Source organism: Gekko japonicus, unplaced genomic scaffold (assembly GCF_001447785.1).
Source record: "Gekko japonicus isolate JY-2015 unplaced genomic scaffold, Gekko_japonicus_V1.1 scaffold1064, whole genome shotgun sequence".
Taxonomy (NCBI): Eukaryota; Metazoa; Chordata; class Lepidosauria; order Squamata; family Gekkonidae; genus Gekko; species Gekko japonicus.
The window spans coordinates 339667-362400 of NW_015176004.1; the positions used below are offsets into that span (position 1 = coordinate 339667).

At 47.3% G+C, this 22734-nt stretch overlaps 2 protein-coding genes across 2 annotated transcripts in view; both read right to left on the reverse strand.

The window, feature by feature from the left end:
* The window catches only part of GLE1 (GLE1, RNA export mediator), a 49074-nt gene extending 38503 nt beyond the window's left edge, over window positions 1–10571 (reverse strand). Inside the window, exons 1-2 of the mRNA XM_015426460.1 lie at window positions 10387–10571; window positions 1262–1492 (exon numbers count right to left, since the gene is read on the reverse strand). Coding sequence (XP_015281946.1) covers window positions 1262–1492; window positions 10387–10482 — 327 coding nt within the window. The 5' untranslated portion in view covers window positions 10483–10571. The remainder of the gene's footprint in view (window positions 1–1261; window positions 1493–10386) is intronic.
* A 4676-nt stretch (window positions 10572–15247) lies between these two features.
* ODF2 (outer dense fiber of sperm tails 2) overlaps window positions 15248–22734 on the reverse strand; it is a 55433-nt gene continuing 47946 nt past the window's right edge. Inside the window, exons 18-21 of the mRNA XM_015426459.1 lie at window positions 18983–19083; window positions 17324–17486; window positions 16858–16983; window positions 15248–15945 (exon numbers count right to left, since the gene is read on the reverse strand). Coding sequence (XP_015281945.1) covers window positions 15772–15945; window positions 16858–16983; window positions 17324–17486; window positions 18983–19083 — 564 coding nt within the window. The 3' untranslated portion in view covers window positions 15248–15771. The remainder of the gene's footprint in view (window positions 15946–16857; window positions 16984–17323; window positions 17487–18982; window positions 19084–22734) is intronic.

A 22734-nucleotide genomic window follows, 5' to 3' on the forward strand; every position in this document is an offset into this window, starting at 1 on the left:
GTTTGTTTTCACTTACATCAGTGATTTGCCTTTTGTCCTGATTGACATAACAGGAGTACTTTACATTAGAATTGTATTCTTTTAGATCAATCCAACCTAGTACTCAGTGCCAACGTGCGCCTCTTTTGAGCCTCAACCCTGACTTTTCCCTGGAAGGCCAGATAATGAAAATGAAGCTCAAATACTTTGGCCACCAAATGAGACGGGAGCACTCACTGGAGAAGACCCTGATGCTGGGAAAGACTGAAGGTCAAAGAAGACGGGGACGGCAAAGGATGAGATGGTTAGACAGTGTCATCGATGCAACGAACATGAAACTGAGCAAACTTCAGAGGACAGCGGAAGACAGGAGGGCCTGGCGGGATCTAGTCCATGGGGTCGCGAAGAGTCGGACTCGACTGTGCGACTGAACAACAACAACAAAACTGACAAACCATGCTTTGTGACTGGCCAAAACAATGGAATCAGAAGTGATGGCCTGAAGTAAGTTTGCAAACTACTGCTTGTTCTAACTATGGTTTGATTGTGTCCACATCACTTACTTGCAAACTACTGCTTGTTCTAACTATGGTTTGATTGTGTCCACGTCATTTACTTGCAAACTACTGCTTGTTCTAACTATGGTTTGATTGTGTCCACATCATTTACTTGCAAACTACTGCTTGTTCTAACTATGGTTTGATTGTGTCCACGTCATTTATTCCCTGCCTTTCTTCCCAGCAGTGACCCAAAGCCGTTTATATAATTCTACTCCCATCCATTTTAGTCACAACCCAGTGAGGTAGGTTGGACTGAGAGCATGCGACTGGCCCAAAGTTACCCAGCAAAGCTTCCACGGCAGAATGGGGATTTGTACCTGGGTCCTCTCAAATCCTGCTCCAACCACTACACCACACTCGCTCACACTGATAAATCAGTTACTGCCATCATGCTTACAAAGCAAGTGCTGAGCAGATGGAACATGAAATCGGAGAACAGCTCTAGCTGCAGCTTGCTGTTTTACAGGCTGGTTGTTTCTAATCTATGATTTGTGCAAACTATGCTGCAAGGTCTGACTTTGAGCCTGTTAACAGACACAGCTGTTACCTCACCACAGGATGGGGCAGGTACTGATGATGGAAGTCTCAGATGAAAGGGAAGGACTGAACAAAGGAACAAACGATGGCGAAGAAGTCTGAAGACTATCATAGCTTCACAAGACTAAGACACAGAGCAGCTCTGAGAAGACAGACCAAGGCCCCAAGAATTGCCATCCGGTTACCTGTGCATCACTTGGTGCTTCTGTTGAAAGTGGTCTGGAAAGCAACAGGCTAGTGGGTGAAGCAGTGTTTGCGAGAGAGGACACGTGGGATGTGACAGGAGCGGATTCTTCTTCTGGAGCTGAGCTTGCGAAGTGAGGACCTTCCTTTGGAGAGCGGGAGAGCAGCTGTTCCAGCACCCAACCTGAATAGGGAGACAGCTCAGGGGGGGCTCTGACCCCTTCCAGAATCTCCTAGAGGAAACAAAATACATAAGTAAATCGGGGTTGCACTTACCTGTAACTGCTGTTCATCGATGTCTTCTGTGCAGACACACATTGGGACTACGCTTGTGCAGGCTGGCTGCGGACACTGATTTTCTAGCTTAAAAGTCTACAACTGGGCGGTCCGACCCTAGGCCATCTGAGCACGTGCGGGTTTTCCTACCAAAACCGTCACATGCCTTGGGGCAGACCACTCCATTCCCTCAGTTCTCACCAAGCCGCCATGAGCACAGTAATGGTAGTTAGTAGCATCGGCTTTTTAAAAAACAAATAAGAGCTCGCAGTGGGTTAGGAGGGAGGGAATGTGTGTCTGCACAGAAGACGTCGATGAGCAACAGTTACAGGGAAGTGCAACCCTGTTTTCCTCCCATGGGAACAGGGAATGAAGGACAGCTTCCCCACGCCTGCATCTCTTCTCTCTTGGTATCATGATGCCAACGTTTTTGCAGGGGTAACCTTTGGGTTCTGGACACCGCACCTTACATTGACAGAACTAAGCCCTTTCAAAAATCTAACAGGCTTCTAGTTGGCTGTTGGGACCGGGCAGCATCTTCCCAGACACTATCACGGTGGGTACTGTCTCCCAATGTTCCATCTAAGCTGTGAAGTCTTGTGAGCAAAAACTCTACTTTGTGAGCTACTGACATTAAAGCTGTGAGCAAGCAACTTGGCTACTGCATAAATTAGTTTGCTCTGGAGCCATCCTTCCTGAGCTAAGACAAAAATGTGTGAGCCGGAGGATAAAAAACTGTGAGCTAGCTCACACTAACTCAGCTTAGAGGGAACACTGCTGTCTGCCATTCATTCTTGTCACGAGGAGTCAGGAGTACTTTGCCGGGGGGGGGGGTTTAGAGCACATTCTACCCGGGCTCAGGGATCTTCAGCTGCCTTCCACCGGCACGTTCCCCTACTCGATGTCTGTAAAGCAGTGGCCTGGGCTTCGGAGGACACGTTTATCCACCACCGTGCCACTGAACTGCAAGAGAGAAGAGATGCAGACGTGGGGAAACTGTCCTTCATTCCCTGTTCCAATGAGAGGCTCAACCCTCCTCCACAGGTAAATACTTGAGAGTGGTCCCAGTGTGGGCCTGCACAGCAAGACGGATGATGAAAACAGGGTTGCACTTACCTGTAACTATTGCTCACCGACATCTTCTGTGCAGATACACTTTCCCTCCCTCCTAACCCACTATGAGATCTCATTTGTTTTTTAAAAAGCTGATGCTTATAAATAGTCATGCCAATTGTTTGCAGAAATAGAACTATTCAGAGCCATTTTCTTCTCCAAGGACTAGAGCCCAGAATTTCTTTGTATCATTTTTAATTGTGGCCTGAAGAAGAAGATCCCAGCATTTTTGTATGAATGCTTTTTATTTTTAAAATTTTGATTTAATTTACACTTAAGCTCAAAATAGATCACTGGAGGTCTTAGTAAATTTAATTCTCTGTACTGCTGATAAAAGACACACATCTGAGCCTTCATATTTAGGCATTCATAGTCAAGTCACCCTTGTACACCTGACTCCTTAGGAGCTTGTTGCTGCACTGATTGCATCCTAAGAGCATCTGCGAGCTGATTTGTAATTTTGTCATATACATGAATCAGCTGAGATTTGGGATGGCTTCCTTGATAGTGCAACAAATTCTTCCAGGATGTTTGAGTTGAGAAATCCTGCTGCAAGGAAGCATTGAATGGGTCTGACTGATTGAAAATGTTTCCTACAAAAACGATGCTAACAAAAGTTTTATAACCTGTGCTCGGTCAATAGATAAGAAGGCTTTACCTATGTGGGAGTCTAGGCGGGGGCCTATGAATTGCACCTGTAAGGAGGGCTCTAAATGAGACTTATCAAAGTTTGTTGCCAAACCCAAAGTGATGAGATAGATATGACTCTGTAGGGAGTCTTGAGTATCTGAAACTACAAGCCAGTCATCCAAGTAAGGAAATATCATGCAACCTTTAGTTTTTAAATGTACTACCAACACGGCCACACATTCCATGAAAACAAGAGAAGCAGTGGTTAGGCCAAATGGTAAAGTCGCATATTGGAAAATGTAATGACCTTGCCTGAATCATGGGTATTTCCTATGGGAGTGGTGGACAGAGATGTGGAAATAGGCATCTCTCAAGTCCAATACAGCAAACCACATGCCCTTAGAAAGCAACTCCAGAACTGATGGTAAAGGGACCATTCTGAACCTTTAACTATCAAGAACTCGTTTAATGACCTCAATCGAAAATCGGGCTTCTGCTACCATCTTTTTTTGTCAACAACAAAAAACAGGAATAGAAACCTTGTTCTTGAAGGCCCTCGGGGACCTCCCTCCACTGCCCCTTTTCACAACAACTCTGCTAACTGAATTATCAACTCAGGAAAGTGGTTATCACAGGCCAGGAATCAAGGGTAGAAGTGAACCGAACTCTAACTTATAACCATGTGCAATAACAGATAAAATCCAACTGTTCAAACATATGGAACTCCACTGAACCAAAGATTTTGATAAACAATCAATAAAAGACAAGTCGTCCTTAGACTGTATGGTGGTTAGTAACATTTTTGATTATTGTTGTTGCTGTTGCCCAACTTCCCTCTGGTACTGAGAGGGTCACACGTGTGAAGTGCCCTTGCGCTTACCACAGGAGGAACTCTGACCCTGGTACTGTCGCATGGGAAGATACAAATAAGGTTGATGTGCCTGAGGCTTCTGTGGATGGTGGAATGGGGCACTGAAAGGTTGTTGCCTCGGGGTGTAACGCTGTATCTGCTGGGGGTCGACACTGAGCAAATGATCCATTTGTCTACTCTTTTTTATATCTGACAGGAACTCGTCAGTATTTTGGGAAAGGAGCGATGGTCTCTCGAACGGGAGACCCCTATTCTAGCTCTTGTATCCAGTGGCAGGGTGGTGTTTCTCAGCCATGAGTGGTGGCAGAGAACGATGGCAGAGGTTATGGCACGGGCTGACACCTCGGCGGAGTGTTTCCCAACACATCTGTTCCTTAGAAAGTCTGATTCCTTCCATTTGGATTACTTTAGCGAGGCTTTTTGCCTCCTTAGGAAGCATCTCCATTTATTTCTCCAAGCTCTCCCATAAGAACAGCTGATATCTCCCCATTAAAAGGTAAAGGTTCCCTTGCTCAAAAGCCAGTCAAATCTGACTCTAGGGTTGCGGTGCTCATCTCCGTTTCAAAGCCGAAGAGCCACCGCTGTCCGAAGACGTTTCCGTGGTCATGTGTCCGGCATGACTAAACACCAAGGCACACAGAACGCTGTGACCTTCCCACCGAAGTGGTACCTATTTATCTACTTGCAATTTCTTGCTTTCGAACTGCTAGGTTGGCAGGAGCTGGAACTAGAGACGGGAGCTCACTCCGTCATGCGGCACCCGGGTCTCGAACTGCTGAACTACTGACCTTCCACAGCCTGCAGTTCAGCGTCTTAACCACTTGAGCCACCGCAGCTCCTATCTCCCCATTATGGTCTCATAATTAGCAATTCTAACATTCAAGGCAGCCGAAGAATAAAATTTCCTCCCAAGAAAATCCAGACAGCAACCTTCATGGTCAGTGGGGGGAGTTGTGTTGATGGTGGGCTTGCATCCCATTAGTTATAACAGATGATGATGAAGCTGGATGGGATAGTAGATATGCAGCGTTCTCGGGTTTCTCTCGATATAAATTCTCAGGCTTTCTAGGTGTAGCTTGAAGGTCCTCCAGGCCTTCAAGGACAGGGCAGGCATCTCTGGTCGGAGAATCTGCATACAGCCGAGCCAGGATCTTATCCTTAGGCTTTGAATCAGAGACTGCCACATCGAGCTCCAGTGCTCTCGCCATACGTATCATCATTTCAATGTACAGTCTTTAGTCTTCATGGGGTGGAATAGGGTTGGGATCACCCACTGTGTCTTCTGGAGAGGGCTCGGAAGCAGTCTCTCGACTTTCATGTAAAACAGTAGAGAGAGAGTGTGTTTTGGAACGGGGTATGATTTGAAGGTCGGAATGTTCTAACACAGTCATCGGTTCCATGTCAAGGCTATATTTTGAGGGGTCCTGGCCCCAACGGTCCAGGTAGCAAAGAGACATGAAATACTCCTGTGGATCCTGCATAGGTGCTTCCCAATAGGTTGGGACCATTTCCAGAGGTATAATTGGTTCTGGAGAAAGAGATGAGTTGTCAAACTCTTGTTCAGGTAAGGATTCTTGGCCTGATACCAGATGCGGGGATAGGGTCTGTGGCACTAGCAGAATCAGAACCGTGGGAGCCTTGGGTAATCTGGGCAATACAATGGGGTTGGTAGTTTTAGACCTCTCCTTGTCCTTCGACTTGGACTTCTTATGCCATTTGGCTGGAGATTCCGATTGGGACCCGAGCTGAGTGGAAGGTTCTAGTGATATTGAGCAAATGCACGCCTTTTCTTGCCTGGATGTAACTGAGGCAGCTCATTTAGGTTGTGCTGTGGGTACCAAGGTTGGAATCAATTTTATGGACAATGGGTTCAAGATGGAACCAGGCGTCGGGCCCGTAGTCGGGTCCAGATGACTCACAATGGTTTTCTTGGAAATCGATGAAGAAAGGTTCTCTCCCAAAGGGTGGCTTTTAAACATAACGCCCTGTCTGCCCGAGCCTTTGGGGTATTTTTTTTTCATATCTGGCAACCGAAGAGTTCATGGTTTTCCTCAAGGCAGATTGGGGAATAGTCATGTTTGACAGTGTGGGTCATCTTGAGACCACACCTTGTACATTTCTTAAATAAGGCTTTAGATGCCACATAAACTGAGGAAAACGATTGACTTGAGATGGAAGTAAATTGCCTCAGAGACAACAGATTAACAGACAAAAGCTATCAAACCGCTCTCATGGTGCCGAAAAAGAGAATGAGTGTGGTTCATCCCGAGTCATATGACACTTTCAGCGAAACCAGTTTGGTGTAGTGGTTAAGTGTGCAGACTCTAATCTGGGAGAACTGGGTTTGATTCCCCACTCCTCCACTCGCAGCTGCTGGATGACCTTAGGCAAGCCATAGTTCTGACAAGAGCTGTCCTTGAAAGGGCAGTTTTTGAAAGAGCTCTCTCAGCCCCACCTACCTCACAGGGGGTCTGTTGTGGGGAGGGGAAGGGAAGGGAAAGGAGTTTGTAAGCCGCTCTGAGACTTCAAGTGAAGGGTGGGGGGGTATAAATCCAGTCTCTTCTTCTCTTCTTCCCTCTCTTCAGATGCTCAGATTTCCTATTTTTAAGCTAGAAAATCAGTCTCTGCAGCTGGCCTGCGCAAGTGCAGTCCCACTGTGGGGCTGCATAGAAAGACAGATGATGAACACTCGTGCTATAAAATTTAATTTGCCTTGGCCTTAAGCCACTCTACCACCCAGATTTTTAAATTAAAAACAAGTATAATATAAAGATCTGCAACAAATTCACATATGAAACTGCAAAATAACAACATTTCGATTTTGCTCCTCCTCCAAGGAACATCCATCAGTGACCTACATCATTATTCCCTCCCCATTCTCTCTTGACAACAACCCCGTGAGGTAGGCTAGGATGAGAGTGGAGCATTATGGGTAAGGGGGGATTTGAACCCAGATCCTAGTTCAGACACTAACTGTCTCAAAACTCAATACACTAATGTCCTATTTATCAGGTTCATGATACACACACACAAATATAAAGTGGGGGCACAGAGCCTATAAATGTCAGCATTTAGGCTGCAAACAAATGCCTGTGATATTACTAGTTGTGCTTCTAAAATAGCCATTGAAACTCAAATATATCCAGACACATATTCTATTTAAAAGCAAGGCAGGGAAGGAAGACTGAATGGAAAGTAGTCCACAGAAGGCAAACTAGTTCACATGGACACAGTGTGTTCCAAAGACTTGATCTGCATGTGCAGAATGAGATGGTGAACTCCTGAAGACTGCAGGAGGACAAAAAAATTTTTTTCAGCACTCCCTTGGGCTTAAACCCCCCACCCACCCCTGCCCAACTAGCTCCCTTGTAAATACATGAATGCATGAAGCTGCCTTATACTTAATCAGACCATTGGCCAATTAAGGTTGGTGTCATCTCCTAAGAGAGCCAGTTTGGTGTAGTGGTTAAGTGTGCGGACTCTAAGCTGGGAGAACCGGGTTTGAGTCCCCACTCCTCCACTTGCACCTGCTGATGTGACCTTGGGTCAGTCACAAGCTCTGGCACAGCTGTCCTTGAAAAAGAGCAGTCTGTGTCAGAGTTCTCTCAGCCCCACCCACCTCACAGGGTGTCTGTTGTGGGGAGGGGAAGGGAAAGGAGTTTGTAAGCCGCTCTGAGACTCCAAGTGAAGGGCGGGGTATAAATCCAATCTCCTCCTCCTCCTCTAAGACTGGGCAGCACCTCTCCAGGGTCTCAGGTAGAGGTCTTTCACATCACCTACTAACAGATCCTTTCTTAAAAACTAGAGATGCCAGGGATTGACCTGGGGACCTTCTGCAAGACAAGCAGATTCTCTGCTGCTAAAACACAGCTCCTTCCCTAAAATGGAAAACACGTAAAAAGCAGGCTGAGCTAGATCCTGTCTTCTTCATATACTAACATTTTGCTTGCTGAATCTGTACTGTTAACGCATAATGCACACACCTTCATGTGCGATATCTGCTTCATTTATACTCCATTTATGCTCCGTTTTGGGTCCTACTGGGGGCCCAAAGCAGCTTCAATTTTATTCTCACCACCCTGTGAAGCGGGTTAGGCTGAATATGTGTGACTAGCCCAAGGCCACCCAGCAACCTTCCAGGGCAAAGTGGGCATTTGAACACAAGTGGTTAAGATGCTGAACTGCAGGCTGGAAGGTCGGTAGTTCAGCAGTTCAAGACCCAAGTGCCACATGACGGAGTGAGCTCCTGTCTCTGGTTCCAGCTCCTGCCAACCTAGCAGTTCGAAAGCAAGAAATTGCAAGTAGATAAATAGGTACTGCTTCGGTGGGAAGGGAACAGTGTTCCGTGCGCCTTGGCGTTTAGTCATGCCGGCCACATGACCACGGAAATGTCTTCGGACAGTGCTGGCTCTTTGGCTTGGAAATGGAGATGAGCACCGCAACCCTAAAGTAGGATTTGACTGGCTTTCAAGCAAGGGAAATCTTTACCTTTACCTCCCAAATCCTAGTCTGATACTCCAGTCATTATACCACACCGATTTTCAATTAGACCATTCAGCATTCTTTCCCTCATACCATGGAAAGTCAGCTTTTAACTTCCAAGAAAGTCTGAGCTTGTGCAAATACATCCTGCCCAAAGGTGTCGTAAAGGTTTTTCTGAATCAGTGAAAGCATCCATGCAGACCCATTCAAGTTGTACAACACCTTTATATACACACCAGTTTTTATGACCAGTCTTCTCCAAGGAGCTACCTTTCTGCTTGTGTGGAGCTGCTTTTAAAATATTTACATATATACTAAGTACATAAGAATATCTCTGCTGGATCAGACCCATGGCTCATCTAGTCTAGCATCCTGTTTCGCACAGTAGCCAACCGGTTGCCCTGAAGGGTCAGCAAATATGGCACAGAGACCAAGGCCTTCCCTAGTTGTTGCCTCAGAGGTTTGTGGCTTCTGACTATGGAGGTTATTTTAAGTCACAATGGCAAGTAGCCAGTGCTGGGCCTCTTCTGCATGAATCTGCCTAACTCCCTTTAACACCACCTATACTTGGGGCTGTCACTACCTCCACTGGCAGTGAATTTCACAGTTTAGTTACTCACTGGATAAAGTAGTTCCTTTTGTCTGTCCTGCACCTATTACCCATCAACTTTATTGGATGCCCGTAAGAAAAAGCTCCCTCTACCCACTTTCCCACTACATACATAATAATAATCTTCGTTCCAGAGGCTGGCCGCATTGGTCTGCTGTACAGCAGTTGTAGGAGAGTACCTTAGAGACCAAAAAAGTTTTCAGGACATGAGCTTTTTGAGAGTCAAAGCGCCCTTCGTCAAACACGGTGCAGTAAAAACATAGAGTTAAGTCCTTTTATCCTAGTCCGAAGGTGGGAGTTTAAGTCCTTTTATCCTAGTCCTAGCAGTTCGAAAGCAAGAAATTGCAAGTAGATAAATAGGGACCACTTCGGTGGGAAGGTAACAGCGTTCCGTGCACCTTGGTGTTTAGTCATGCCGGCCACATGACCACGGAAACGTCTTCGGACAGCGCTGGCTCTTCGGCTTTGAAACGGAGATGAGCACCGCAACCCTAGAGTCGGATTCGACTGGCTTTCGAGCAAGGGAACCTTTACCTTTTTATCCTAGTCCGAGGGTGGGAGAGATGCTGCACAAACTGTTGTAAAGGATGCACAGGTACCACGCATGTTGCAACCAGCTTGATTAGAGCACAAGAAACGCACAGAGGCAGAAAATTGCCATCTATGGTGAGATAAAAATCCTAGGTCCCTATTCAGCCCGTGGTGTGTGTGTGTGTCCATTATTCCGAAAATGTATTGGTCATTAAATGTTCAAAAACGTTAAAATAGTTTTTACTGTTACATAATAGACTTTTGAGGCTACTTGATCCTTATATCTTGTTGTTGCTTGTTTAATGCTTTTGATGTTAATTGTTGTTAATGATTATTTTAAAATGAATTAAGTTCCGCAATCTCTAACGTTGGAATTTCCGACAGTTTATGCCTCTTGTTGCTCTCTAAAGGTACTACTTGACTCACTCAAACCTAATAATTGTCTTTGAACCTCTGGCCTCGGCCCTCCCGCCAGCCCGAAGTGATCCAAGTCCAACCCCCCCCCCGGACCCGAGTCCGACGGGGCCCAGCCACCACCCCATATATTGGTGGTGGCCCAGCCCGCCCCCGCCGAAAGCAGCCCGAGGCCGGCCGAACCCCCCTCCTCCTCGCACCTCGCCCGGGTCCCACTCCCGGCAGTAGATGAGCTGCCCTTTGCGGCTGCTCCGGAGCGCCTGCAGGGTCTCCATGCGGAACTGCTCCGACGGCATCTCCCGCCACAGAGGAGGGCTCCGACCGGAGAACCAAGGGAACGCCTCGCCGAAACCGCCGCCCAGGAAACCGGCCGAAGCAGCCGCACGCCGCCGCCAAGCCGCATCTACTTCCAGGGCAACCGGAAGCGCATCCCAGTTGAGAACGGCGGAGTAACGCCCGCCCCCACCGTGGAGGTCTTAAGGGAACTTCCGGTCTCTCCCCCTCTCTCTCTCTCTCCCCCCCCCTCTCTCTCTCTCTCTCTCTCTTTTTTTACTAAACTTGTATCTGCCAATATAAACCAGCTATTCATGGCCTATAAGGTCCTTGGTTTATTATTGACTCATTATATGGGATGGCTCCTGTGAGGGCAGGAAGGTCCAGGTTCAGTCCCCAGCATTGCCGTGCTAGTTAAAAGGGTCGGATTCGGAGAACGTAGGGTTGCCATATTTTGGAATGCAAAAAAGAGGACCTATTTCCCGACTGACGAAAGTAAGATCTTCCCAAACACCTGCTGAGGTTTTTTTAAGTTGGAAAGGCTGTAAAAGCTGGCACCTTCTATAAGTATCATCTGCAACACTGTTATGGCCCCTAACCCCCCCCTCCCCATGTCTTCATACATGTGCGCATTACCTTTAGGAGTTGAGAGGCATTTTAGAGCCTGCATTGTGAAGATACAGTTGGTGCAGGAACTCTTTATTGCTAAGAACTCCAAATCACCACCATTAGAAGGGTATATCGTCAAAGCTGATAGTTATACATATCCAATTAAAACTTATGACCTAAGGACCATAAGTGTTTCAGCTCCTCGGTGGTCAATATTCTTTATTTTACAATGACACATCCAGAAATATCTGCATAAAGAATTTTGTGTATATATGTGTGTGTGTGTGTGTGTATATGACCAGATGTTGCTTTCTTATATGTTTATATGTCTTATATATTTGCATTTGCTACAAGTTTGCATAGTGGGCCATAGATAGTAGCTGCGCCAATTCTCCAAATTATTCTGGTAGCGAATTTCCCATTCGTCAGGATGTGCGTCACTTCCATCAAAGGTAGTAGTCATATCATTTATATGTTAACTTGACCCTCTTAGACTGTAGCTAAGTTCCCCCCCCCCTTTTTTTCCCTTCGGTTTCCATCCCCAAATCTCCAGGAGATCCCCAAATCCCCCCCCATCCCCCAGCAGTGGCCAGAGAAGACCTGGCAACCCTATCAAATCTCATTTTAAATACCCCTGCTATTTAAGCTGTGATAACTGCTACTCCTCACTAGGAATATTCCTAACCTTCCAATCCAAAAAGAGGACATTGTCATGCTGCGGACACCATGCTGTGTCAGAATTCCAGATGTGCCTACAGGCTCAAAAAGGCTGGGGACCCCTGCCATAGATTCCAGGTGAGGTCCCTCCCCAAATTCTCCCCACCACAGGCACCCCCCCAAAAAAAAAAATCACAAATTTTCCAAGCCAAAGTTGGCAGCAAACCTAGACCAACAGCCACATGATGAAGCCAATGTGTGTTTATGTAAGACAGGGTGAAAAGGGGCTACAATAATATACAGATTAGTCAATCTCTGTCGGCATGGGGCAGCTACTTTAGAACAAGAGAGATCTTGGGTTCAGATAAATGGCTGTTTACTCTGCCTCAACCACAAGAACTGCAAAATCACAGGAAGAGAAAGATCTTTCCTGACGCCTGTGAATACTTATGCTATGCTTAAATTCTTTCTGGTAGTTCCAGACTTCTAAAATCCTAATGCATTAGTTACTGAATGTCCCATTTGGTTGATTGTACTATGTATAATCCTCAAGTCACTGTGAGAAAGGTGGATTATAAATAACTCCTGCTACTAGAGATGTGTGAAATGGAGACATGCTCTGTACATTACTGAGTTATGGACCCATTCCCTGTGAAGTTATGCCACTGTGCATGGAACTATTTAGCCCCATTCTTTTTAAATCCAAGTAACTGTGGCTGTCTAGGATCTCAAGCAAAAAAAAGGAAAGTAAGATCTTCCCAAACACTTGCTGAGGTTTTTTAAGTTGGAAAGGCTGTAAAGCTGGCACCTTCTATAAGTATTTTCTGCAACACTGTTATGGCCCCTAACCCCCCCCTCCCCATGTCTTCATACATGTGCGCATTACCTTTAGGAGTTGAGAGGCATTTTAGAGCCTGCATTGTGAAGATACAGTTGGTGCAGGAACTCTTTATTGCTAAGAACTCCAAATCACCACCATTAGAAGGCAAGCAGGGACCTTCTGTTAGCAGAACCACCAGGAAACGTTACCTTTATGTTTGCATGACTGGGTGATGCTCTGGCAAAACAAACTTAACATTTCCGTCTTCCTATGTAACTGATCGATCCGCTGTCTGTGTGCACAGCAGAAGCCGATCTCCATGATGTATTTCATCACTGAACTTCATGAGGATTGACGTAAGACATGCAGTTCCCACCTGATATGTGCAAATATGTGGGGGTGGGAGGGATTACAATTCCCTTATTTATTTATTTAATTTTATTTATACCCCGCCATCCCCGCATTTGCGGGCTCAGGGTGGCTTACAGCAGTATGGCACTCAGTGCGATAAAACAGCATAAAACAATTTAAAACACTTAATACATGGGCCACGGCCATGTATTATCAACTCTGGACAACTATTCAAAGTACTCCAAAGACCCATTCCCCAGTCTAGAGTTGCCACAACAGCTGGTTACTGTGCCACCGCAAACCACTTTATATAAGCGCCACCCCAGTAAAGGTATAAGCATCCTTATCTTACTAGGTGGGGGGTTAACACATCAGTTGATGACTCCTCAGCCCCTGGAAGCTTACCAGCAGGGCATGATGACAACAAACAGGCTTTAATTTTTTAAAACGAGCATCTGTTCCTTAGGCCTGAGCCTTCCGGGGAAGTGTGCTGCACAGAGGCATGGTGGGGCAAAGCAACAATGAAAGTCTCCATGTGAGAAACACACTCCACCCAATGACATCTGTCATTGGGCAGAACTTCCAGCATCTTTGTAGAGCAGATAACAGGAATGGAATACCAGTCTTCCTACTCCACCTCTAAGCTCTCATTGTTTTTGAGAAACAGAAAGGTTAGCGACCAGCAAGAAAGTGACAGTGGTTGATATTCTACCTTCCATCCCCCATTCAACGATCACTGCACAACACTACAAAGCTCGAGTCCAGTGGCATAAACATAGTGCGCATGCACACAAAAGCTTATACCTTGAATAAAACTTTGTTGGTCTTAAGGGTGCCCCTGAACTCAAACTTCGTTCTGCGGCTTCAGACCAACACGACTACCCTACTGTACAACACTGGCATACTTCATTAAGCTGTTTCCTAGTAATGTAATGTACACATAAGTGAGAGAGCCTAAAGGAAGAAAACCAATCGGTGGAACTTGAACAACGCCTGGACTTGAAATAGCATCATGATAGCCATGCAGTACACTTAGCAGCTGAGACAATCATCCGTGGATCATTAACCATCAGAATGTCTTCTGGTTTCTATTTGAAATGAAGGGGAGTGCAGGAGTGTAGCATCACCCCATTTGCTTCGCGATTTTTTTCCTTACTGAAAGAAGGGAAAGTTGAACATATAAATTCAGTAGGTATGAGTCCAGTCGAGACCAACAAGAGTTTCAGGGCACAAGCTTTTGGGAGTCAAAACTCCCTTCATTAAGACTCAAAACTGTTCTACTGTAGACCAACAGGGCTACCCTCTGAAATGATACATGAAAAAAGAATTAAAATGGGTCCCACCCACATTGCTGACACGTTAAAAGTTAATCCTCTCTCTGAAATGACTGACGATGAATGTTCCACTTACGCAGGGGGAATCCAGAATTGGCTCTTTAAAATATTATAAATTTTGGGCAGATGTTAATTAAACAGAGGAAACAGCATGTTTTCCATTGTGTCTAAGAAGTGAACGTGTTTTTAAAGTGAACACAGAAATAAGCCACACAAATAAAATATGTTGTACTTCAAAGATTTATCACTTTCCATTTCTTTTTAAAAAGTCACACATTAACTCTGAAAAAGCTTTTAAAAAATTCACTCAAATTTTATCAGTTGCCTCATACATAAATATATGTACCAAAAAAGCATAAAGTTGGCTGATTTTTCTACAACACCGATCATAAAAACCACTTATTCAGGAACAAGTCGATGGGACATAAATACTGGGGGGAGATAACAAGGTTTCTTACGGAGAGCATAGAACCCTTTGTTTTGCAAAAACAGAAAACACAGGAAAGTGTTAAAGCAACCTAGGCGTTGCCTTGGAGGAGAAGCGATCTGCACCCAACAGTCCAATATCCCTCCCCCATAAGCGCTACGATAGGAATCAACATATCAGGCACTTGAAACAGCAACAGAGGGCTTATCCACAATACCTGCAAGGTCACACCCACCCACACGTGTACATATGAAGCAGAATGAAAATAATCAGATGACACGTAACCAAAAACTTTCATTGCTCTTCACAAACTTACTCATTAGAGACAGGTGAACCAAAGGATGACGTGGATCTGTAAAATGGATCCCAAGAGACCCCTTAACGCAGATCTTAGTAAGGACAGGACGGTCAGACAAAACCCTTCTCCTGAAAAGTGCTATTTCTCTGCAAATACTTCTTTCCCGCAACGGTTAAAAGTTATACACTTTGAACTGACGATTCCCCCGCTGGAATAACTGGAAGAATGTTGGAGGAGGCAATGGTCTGTATGCACCGCGCCCCCCCCCCCCCCCCGTCTGCCCCAAAGCATGCCACTCGAAGACACAGCTTTGAAGGCTGGGTTCACAGTTCTGTGGATAGCTGATCACAAGCATCCCATTTGTTCTGCATCTGGTAAACGTGATTTTGGAAGTTTAAGGAATCCTGACAAAAGCAGCCATAAAACATCGGCGAAGATACAAGATGATTAAAATCCCCCAAGTTACGTGTAAGAGAAGTAATTGGTGTTAAGGCACTAGGAGACTGGGGGGGGGTTGTGTGTGTGTGCACGTGTGTGTGTGTGTAAGTCCCCCCACATGTGCTGGTTTTCATATGGCTTCCGAAGTGGTGCAGCCCTTGACGTCCTCGTCCCATTATGCCTCTGTCCTAAGTACAAGGGGTGTATCTTGCACAAACAGCCCAGTAAAGACCCTGATCTACCCAGACTCCAAAAATATTTGTCCATTTTTGTAAACAAGATATGGCTTTAAAGTAGATCTCCCCAGGTTCTGTACTTGGGCTTGTAGCAACAGGGTTTCGGCTGCGGGGGGGGGGAGCAGGCGGGGAAACATTCGCATCAGAGGGGCGATCGGGGACGGATTGGGGAGCTTGTCAAGGCACTGTCTCCAAAGACGCTGGCGTAGGAGGACTTGAGGAACTGGACGTAGTTGTGCATGCTGCGATTGGTGCTCTCTGACTGTTCCAAGCGGTCCTTCAGGTCCTGGAGGCGGCTTTCGTATCGATGTTCCGCCTGTGGGAGAAGGAGAAGCAAGGGATCGGAAAACAGCACAGGCACAATGGAGCCGCTCCATTTTCATGCCAGCTCTTCATTGCAATTCACACTCAAAAAGCCGTCATCCGCTATGGGTCATGCAGGCTCAGAAGGATACCGACAAGGAAGTCTAGACCTACTGATGCCTTCTGCTAAATCGTTTTCACATGCCACCTTCTGAGCAATGTGTCTCCCCCTCCACAATTCCATTTGCTTTGTGTACCCCCCTCTTCCCCATGATCCTTTCTAGCCTCAGCTCTCTATAGCAGGGGTTTGCAACACGGCACCCACTTTCCTGGCACCTGCCATGTGGTTTTAAGCAGTGGGAGGGTCCACGTGGGGCTTTTGCCCAGCTCATACAAAGGGGATAGCCGGGTTAGATGCCTACAAAATGGAAGAAAGATACCACCGGATGAGGGTGTATAGGATAGCCCCTCAAGCCTGTCCAAGAATGAGAGGGAACCCTATGCTTTTTGAATACATTACACAACAACCCACAGAGGTAGGATACCCTCTCTGGATTTCAGAACAAATTGCCACCAGAACCTCTTTTAACTAGAGTCCCCTTCAAGCCTAAGAGCAAGGTTCAGACTCTTAGCTGGCATCTGGGTTTTACACATTAGCACCTCTACCTAGAGATGCACGCTTAATTCTTACAAAGGTAGCTTATAGAGGGCTAGACCCAGCCAGCCTCCAAATAGCCTCGTGCCAACGTAACTGGCCCTTCCTCCAGTGAAGGAGCCATTCAGTTTGGAGGAAGGCTCCTTAGACTGGAGAAAGCCTTCCCACGTGAGCCAAGCGGTATAAAGATTTTTAATTAAAAGGAAAACAAATCAACTTTGCTCAGTGGAGCAGCAGGCTCCATCCCAGCGTCCGTGGCAGGGCACTCACATCCTCTTTGCCCCTCCGCAGCTGATTCAGCTCCGTCTTCGTCCGGCTCAGCTGGGTCTCCAAATCCAGCATCTTGGACTGGGCCACTCTCTCTCTCGAAACCGCTCGGTCCTTCGTTTGTTCCAGCTGCAGGCAGCGACAAGACCATCAAGGGCTGACTCATTAGCCAACAGTATTCCCTGAGAAGCTTTGGAAAGCAGTCTGTGCTCACATCTATCAGTCACCCCCTTAAGCAAAAGGCCAAAAACATTCCCCTCTTCTTCCCTGCGCCCTGGCAAGAGATGCCTGCCCGTTGCCATCTTCATCGACTCTTAAGCGCTGGGCAAAGCAAGGTTCATGTCATCCTTGTAGGACTTCTGCTACTGGTTCCTAAAAATCTGTTCCTGCAGACGGTGGAACCTGGTGCAGCGTGTACATTCCTGCCAAAACCCATCCACAGCCCCTTGCCAAAAAAGGAGCTACTGACCTGCCTCTTCGCATCATCAATGGCCATCTCCAGCTGGCGTGCCAAGGAACCACACTCCCGGGTTTTCTCCTCTAATCTCAGCTGGGACTGATGGATCGACTCCTCCCTTTTGGCAATGACCTGGAGGAATTCTATGTTCTGAGCACTTGTCGCTTCGAGCCTCCTGAATCGCAACGACAGCAAGAGAGTCACACGCACGCATACACTGAGAACAAGTGCGGCTTTCGCCAAGACACCCGCTGATCAGCCAGTGTTGCATCAAGGCTTTGGACCCAAAAAATAACACTGACCCACAGATCCTGTGTGTGGAGGTATATAGCTGCTTCAAACAGGGTCTGACCACCGGTCCTACTAGGCCAGTGTCATCTATTCTGACTGGCAGCGGCTCTTCAAGGAGCTGGGCAGGGAAGGATCTCGGCTTGAGCCCCCTATCCTGAAGTTGCCAGGAACTGACCCAGGTAGATGCTCAGCCGCCAAGCGCTGCACCTGAAGAGCTGCCGTGTGGAAAGGACAAGAATAGACCTAATGGGCCCAGATTCAAAGGGGATAGATTTTGGGCACTGGTTGTGACCTTGTCGTAGTTTCACAATTATTGTAAGAGGGCTAGAGAGATTGTAATTGCTCTGCCTGGCTATGGTACCAGACTGGTCAGCAGAGCAGCTAATTAAAGAGAGAAGAGATTGAATGAAAGAGAGCAGCTTACAATCTCCTTTCCCTTCCCCTCCCTACACCCTGTGAGGTAGGTGGGGCTGAGAGAGCTCTCCCAAGAACTGCTCTTTCAAGAACAGCTCTGACAGAGCTACGGCTTGCCCAAGGTCATCCAGCCAGGTGCAAGTGGAGGAGTGGGGAATCAAACCCGGTTCTCCCAGATTAGAGTCCGCGCACTTAACCACTACACCAAACTGGCTCTAATTACCCTTCTTGCTGGTGAGAATGTACAGATCACTGAAAAAGCAGCAAAGATTTTCAATGCAGCCACTGAGATATGGTCCCAGATGGGAAAACAACTGCTAGTCAGGTTTTAATCACTGATACGTTCGGTACACTTTGTACCTTAGGGATCTGTTGACCATATAATAAACTCATTGCTGTTATTTCAGCTCAACACCGGGAGAAACTCCCCAATGGTAAGAGTATTTCAACAAAGGACCAATTGCCCCAGAGAAGGGGGAGAGGCTCTACCTTGCTGGAGCTTTCGGTTGGGAATGTCTAGCCTTCGATCTCCTCCAGCAGGGAGGTTAAACCAAGTGTCCTACACAGCTCCTCCTAACTTCAGGGGTCTATGATTAGAACTCGAAACCAGGAAAGCCCGATTTGATTCTCTTCTCCGCCACCAACTTTGATTCTCTTCTCCGCCACCAACTCGCTAGGTGCCCTCAGGCAAGGCACTCATTCTCGTTTGCACACCCATCTGCTTTTCCCCAATATTGTTCCATCCCGATACAGAGCACACAAATGTGTTCCTTTTCTGCACTCCACTAAAGCTACACTGTAGCTCACCCTCCTACACACACAATGCTCACAACAATAATCCCACAATGTTCCTAATTCACAACACCAGCTGCTGCTAAGCATTTGCCCACAACGCAGGCTTGGCTGTTGTGTTTCACCTGCACCCAACTGCTGCCACAGCCCAGCCTTGCAGGATTACTCCCTAACCTTTCCAGTTCCTCCAGCTTGAGGCTCAGGTGCTTGTTCTCCTCCTGGGCTGACTGATACTTCTCTCTCGTCATCTCCATCTTGTCTCCCTGGAGTTCAATCTAAAAACGCAAGGATGCAAAGTGTGAAGCAGCGGGAAAGCTACCAGGTCTGGGACTCTAATGTAGCCAGCCCGGGACTCATCTGTCCATTTGCAGTGCCGGAGTTCCACGTGCTTTTGGCTCGCTGCTGCATAGCCACAACTAGCCCCCCCTTCCACTTAATTATGGGGGAGGACCTTCCGATCTGAGGGGGAGAGCGGCACCTTCTGTTCTATACGTTAAACATTGTACTCGTTGGCACTTTTGCGGCTCTTTCAGAGGCTATTTTGATCCAGCATGAAAGAGTTCTTCTCGACACTGCGCAAAACAAGCAGCCCAGTCACCTGCAAGCAAAGTGAAGCACACAGATTTTGAAGCAAGCTCTAAATGTGACAAAACTGCCCCCCTAGCAAATGCACAGCTAGCTGTTCGGAGAGCCATCCGGATTCCAGGGAAGCCAAGGCTGGCTTTAGCATGGAACGCCACGACCTCTCTTGCTTCTTTACTAGGCACACAGCAGACCCGGCCTTGGGTCTTTTCTGTGCCTATGTTTAAAGCACGTCTTTCTGCCTGAAAAGGGTCAAGATGACGACTATTTCTAGTTATTTGAGGTTATCTCTGAAGTAAAACTGTAGGTACATTAAAACGCTGCATTCAAAGGAAGTTCAAACCCCTATTTGTAGTAGTAGAAAAGAGCAAGAGTCCAGTAGCACCATAAGTTAGAAATATTTGCGGCAGGGAATGAGCTTTCATGGGTCACGGCTCACTTCTTCAGATACTGAGCAGTGACACACGAAAGCTCCTCCCCTGCCAGAAATTTTTATTAGTCTTTAAGGTGCTCCTTAGGAGCTGCGGTGGCTCAAGTGGTTAAGACGCTGAACTGCAGGCTGTGGAAGGTCGGTAGTTCAGCAGTTCGAGACCCGAGTGTGCCGCATGACGGAGTGAGCTCCCGTCTCTCATTCCAGCTCCTGCCAACCTAGCAGTTCGAAAGCAAGAAACTGCAAGTAGATAAATAGGGACCACTTCGGTGGGAAGGGAACAGCATTCCGTGCGCCTTGGTGTTTAGTCATGCCGGCCACATGACCACGGAAACGTCTTCGGACAGCGCTGGCTCTTTGGCTTTGAAACGGAGATGAGCACCGCAACCCTAGAGTCGGATTCGACTGGCTTTCGAGCAAGGGAACCTTTACCTTTAAGGTGCTCCTGGACTCTTGCTCTTTTCTACTGCTATGGACACATTAACAAGGCTGCCCCATCTTGACCCATTTCTAGTGAGCCACTGAGCCCATGCAAAATAAGCCAGGACCTATTGTACAGGCGATTTCTGCTTCCAAGAGTCAGGACATCTGATGGATTAGGAGGCGTTTTAGCAAAGACTGGCACAGCAGCAGGAGACAAAGAAGGAGCGGCGGGCACCGACCCAAGGCTTGGGTGGCCAAGAGGCAGGTGCCCATTAGACCAGAGGCTAGGGAGCTGAACAAGCGTGACCCACCCAAACGCCAGCTTTTGGAAACAGACACACATACACACACACACACACAAAATACTCCTATGCCCCAGTTTTATTTTGAACTTGTACAAAGAGTTGGGAGTGCTTCACCATCACAACACAGGTGCAAAATTCAATACTCTAAGAAAAAACAGGTTGCTTACCTGTAACGGATGATCTTCGAGTGGTCATCTGTGCAGTCCCACACATGGGTTGGGCGCCTGCGCACGACCTCGACCGGAGAAACTTCCAGAGCTTTGCCTCAGAAAGCTTTTGGCAGGCTCTCTTCCCGCCCTGGGGAGCCGGCACGTACTGCGCATGCCTGGAGCGGGGGAGAGAGCCGCCTCCCACTCCGTTCCTTCGACCGCTACCGGTAAGTCCCATCAAGCCAAAGAAAGGTGAATAGGAGATGCCAGCAGTGGGGAAGGCTGGGTGGGATTGTGGTACTGCACAGATGACCACCCGGAGATCATCAGCTACAGGTAAGCAACCTGCTTATCTTCGTCGTGGTCTCTGTGCAGTCCCGCACACGGGTGATTACAAGAGCTGAACCAGTTGGAGGAGGGAGCTGGCAGCTGCAAGAGACACAAAGAATACTGGTTAAGACACAGCATCATCAGCGGGAAGAAACACCCACGGGTCCTACCTGGATACGTAGCAGGGTCAAGCGAAGAGAGATCGCGGCACCGACTGGCCGAATGCAGCATCCCGTCGAGCTCGGACGTCGAGTGCGTAGCGGGTCACGAAAGTCAATGCCGAGGACCATGTAGCAGCCGCACAGATGTCCTCCAGCGGGACACCAGTCAGGAAAGCGGTGGATGTCGATACCGCCCGTGTAGAATGGGCAGTGACAGAGGTAGGAACGGGTTGACCTGCAAGCTCATAGCAAAGGGCTATGGTGGAAGTCACCCACTTGGACAAGCGTTGAGAGGAAATGGGCTCCCCGACATGAGGGGGCCAATAGGAAAGGAGCAGCCGAGGAGATTTACGTATAGGCTGAGTCCTATGTAAATAGAAGGAGAGCGCTCTGCGCACATCGAGGCAGTGGAGGGCTCTCTGACCCTAACCCGTTCATCAGACCAGTACTGGTCATCAGAAGGCGATCCCGAAGAAGAAGGCGACTGGCGATGAATAAGACGCTTTCGATCATATCGAGATCGAGTTCGACAGAGGCGAGCCATGCTGCCCGGGGAATCAGTGGGAGGATAGATTGTATGGTGAACATTCGGAACTTGTGGCATCGAATGTACCGATTGAGATCCCAGAGATCCATAATGGCCCTGAAGCCACCATCCCTCTTCGGTACAAGGAAATATTTTGAATAAAACCCTAGGGTTCGTTGCGCTTCCGGGACAACCTCGATGGCGCCTTTGGCTAGAAGCACAGAAATTTCGGAATTGAGGAGAGGATCCGGAGAAGTGACAACATAATGAGGTAGGTCGGGAGGCGAAACTAACTCTATGGCGTACCCGACCCGCAAGATGGTAACGACCCAGATATCGGTTGAAATGTCTTCCCACTTTCATAGAAAAGGGAAGAGTTGGGTCCGAATGGGAGGAGTGTAAGATGGAGGAGATGGCACAGTGGGTATATCCCACTGTCTTAACATCCGAACTGTGTCAGTTCGAGCCCCGCGCTGGTGTGAGCAGCCAGCCTGTCGTCCCTAGCTCATCGTCCACCCAGCGATTCGAAAGCCTCGGCGAGTAGATAAAATGGGAACCACTCCTTAGAGAGAGTGGGCACACCGACTCCCTTCTGGGAAGGTGTTAGCTCTCGGTTGGAGACGTCCTGGTCTGGACCCGGAAGGCGGAAGAATCTACTCAGCTAAGAAAATCCCTGCAGTGGGATGCTCCGGCCAGGCGGTGGCAGTGAGGCGATGCAGCTGTTGGAACTTGACTGAGTCAAGCCAGAAACGTTTCCACTGGGCAGTACGGCGTGTGCAACTTAAATGAATTATATGTTGTCTTCCCTATCCCCTATTAAAAACATTGTTAGTCCCGTCTAAAGAGTAACTGTAAATCACTTTGAGCCCACTTGTGGGAAAAGCGATTAATAAACCGAAAGCATTATTATTATTATTATTATTACTATTATTATTACTATCATTATTACTATCATCATCATCATCATCATCATCATCATCATCATCATCATTATTATTATTATTATTATTATTATTATTA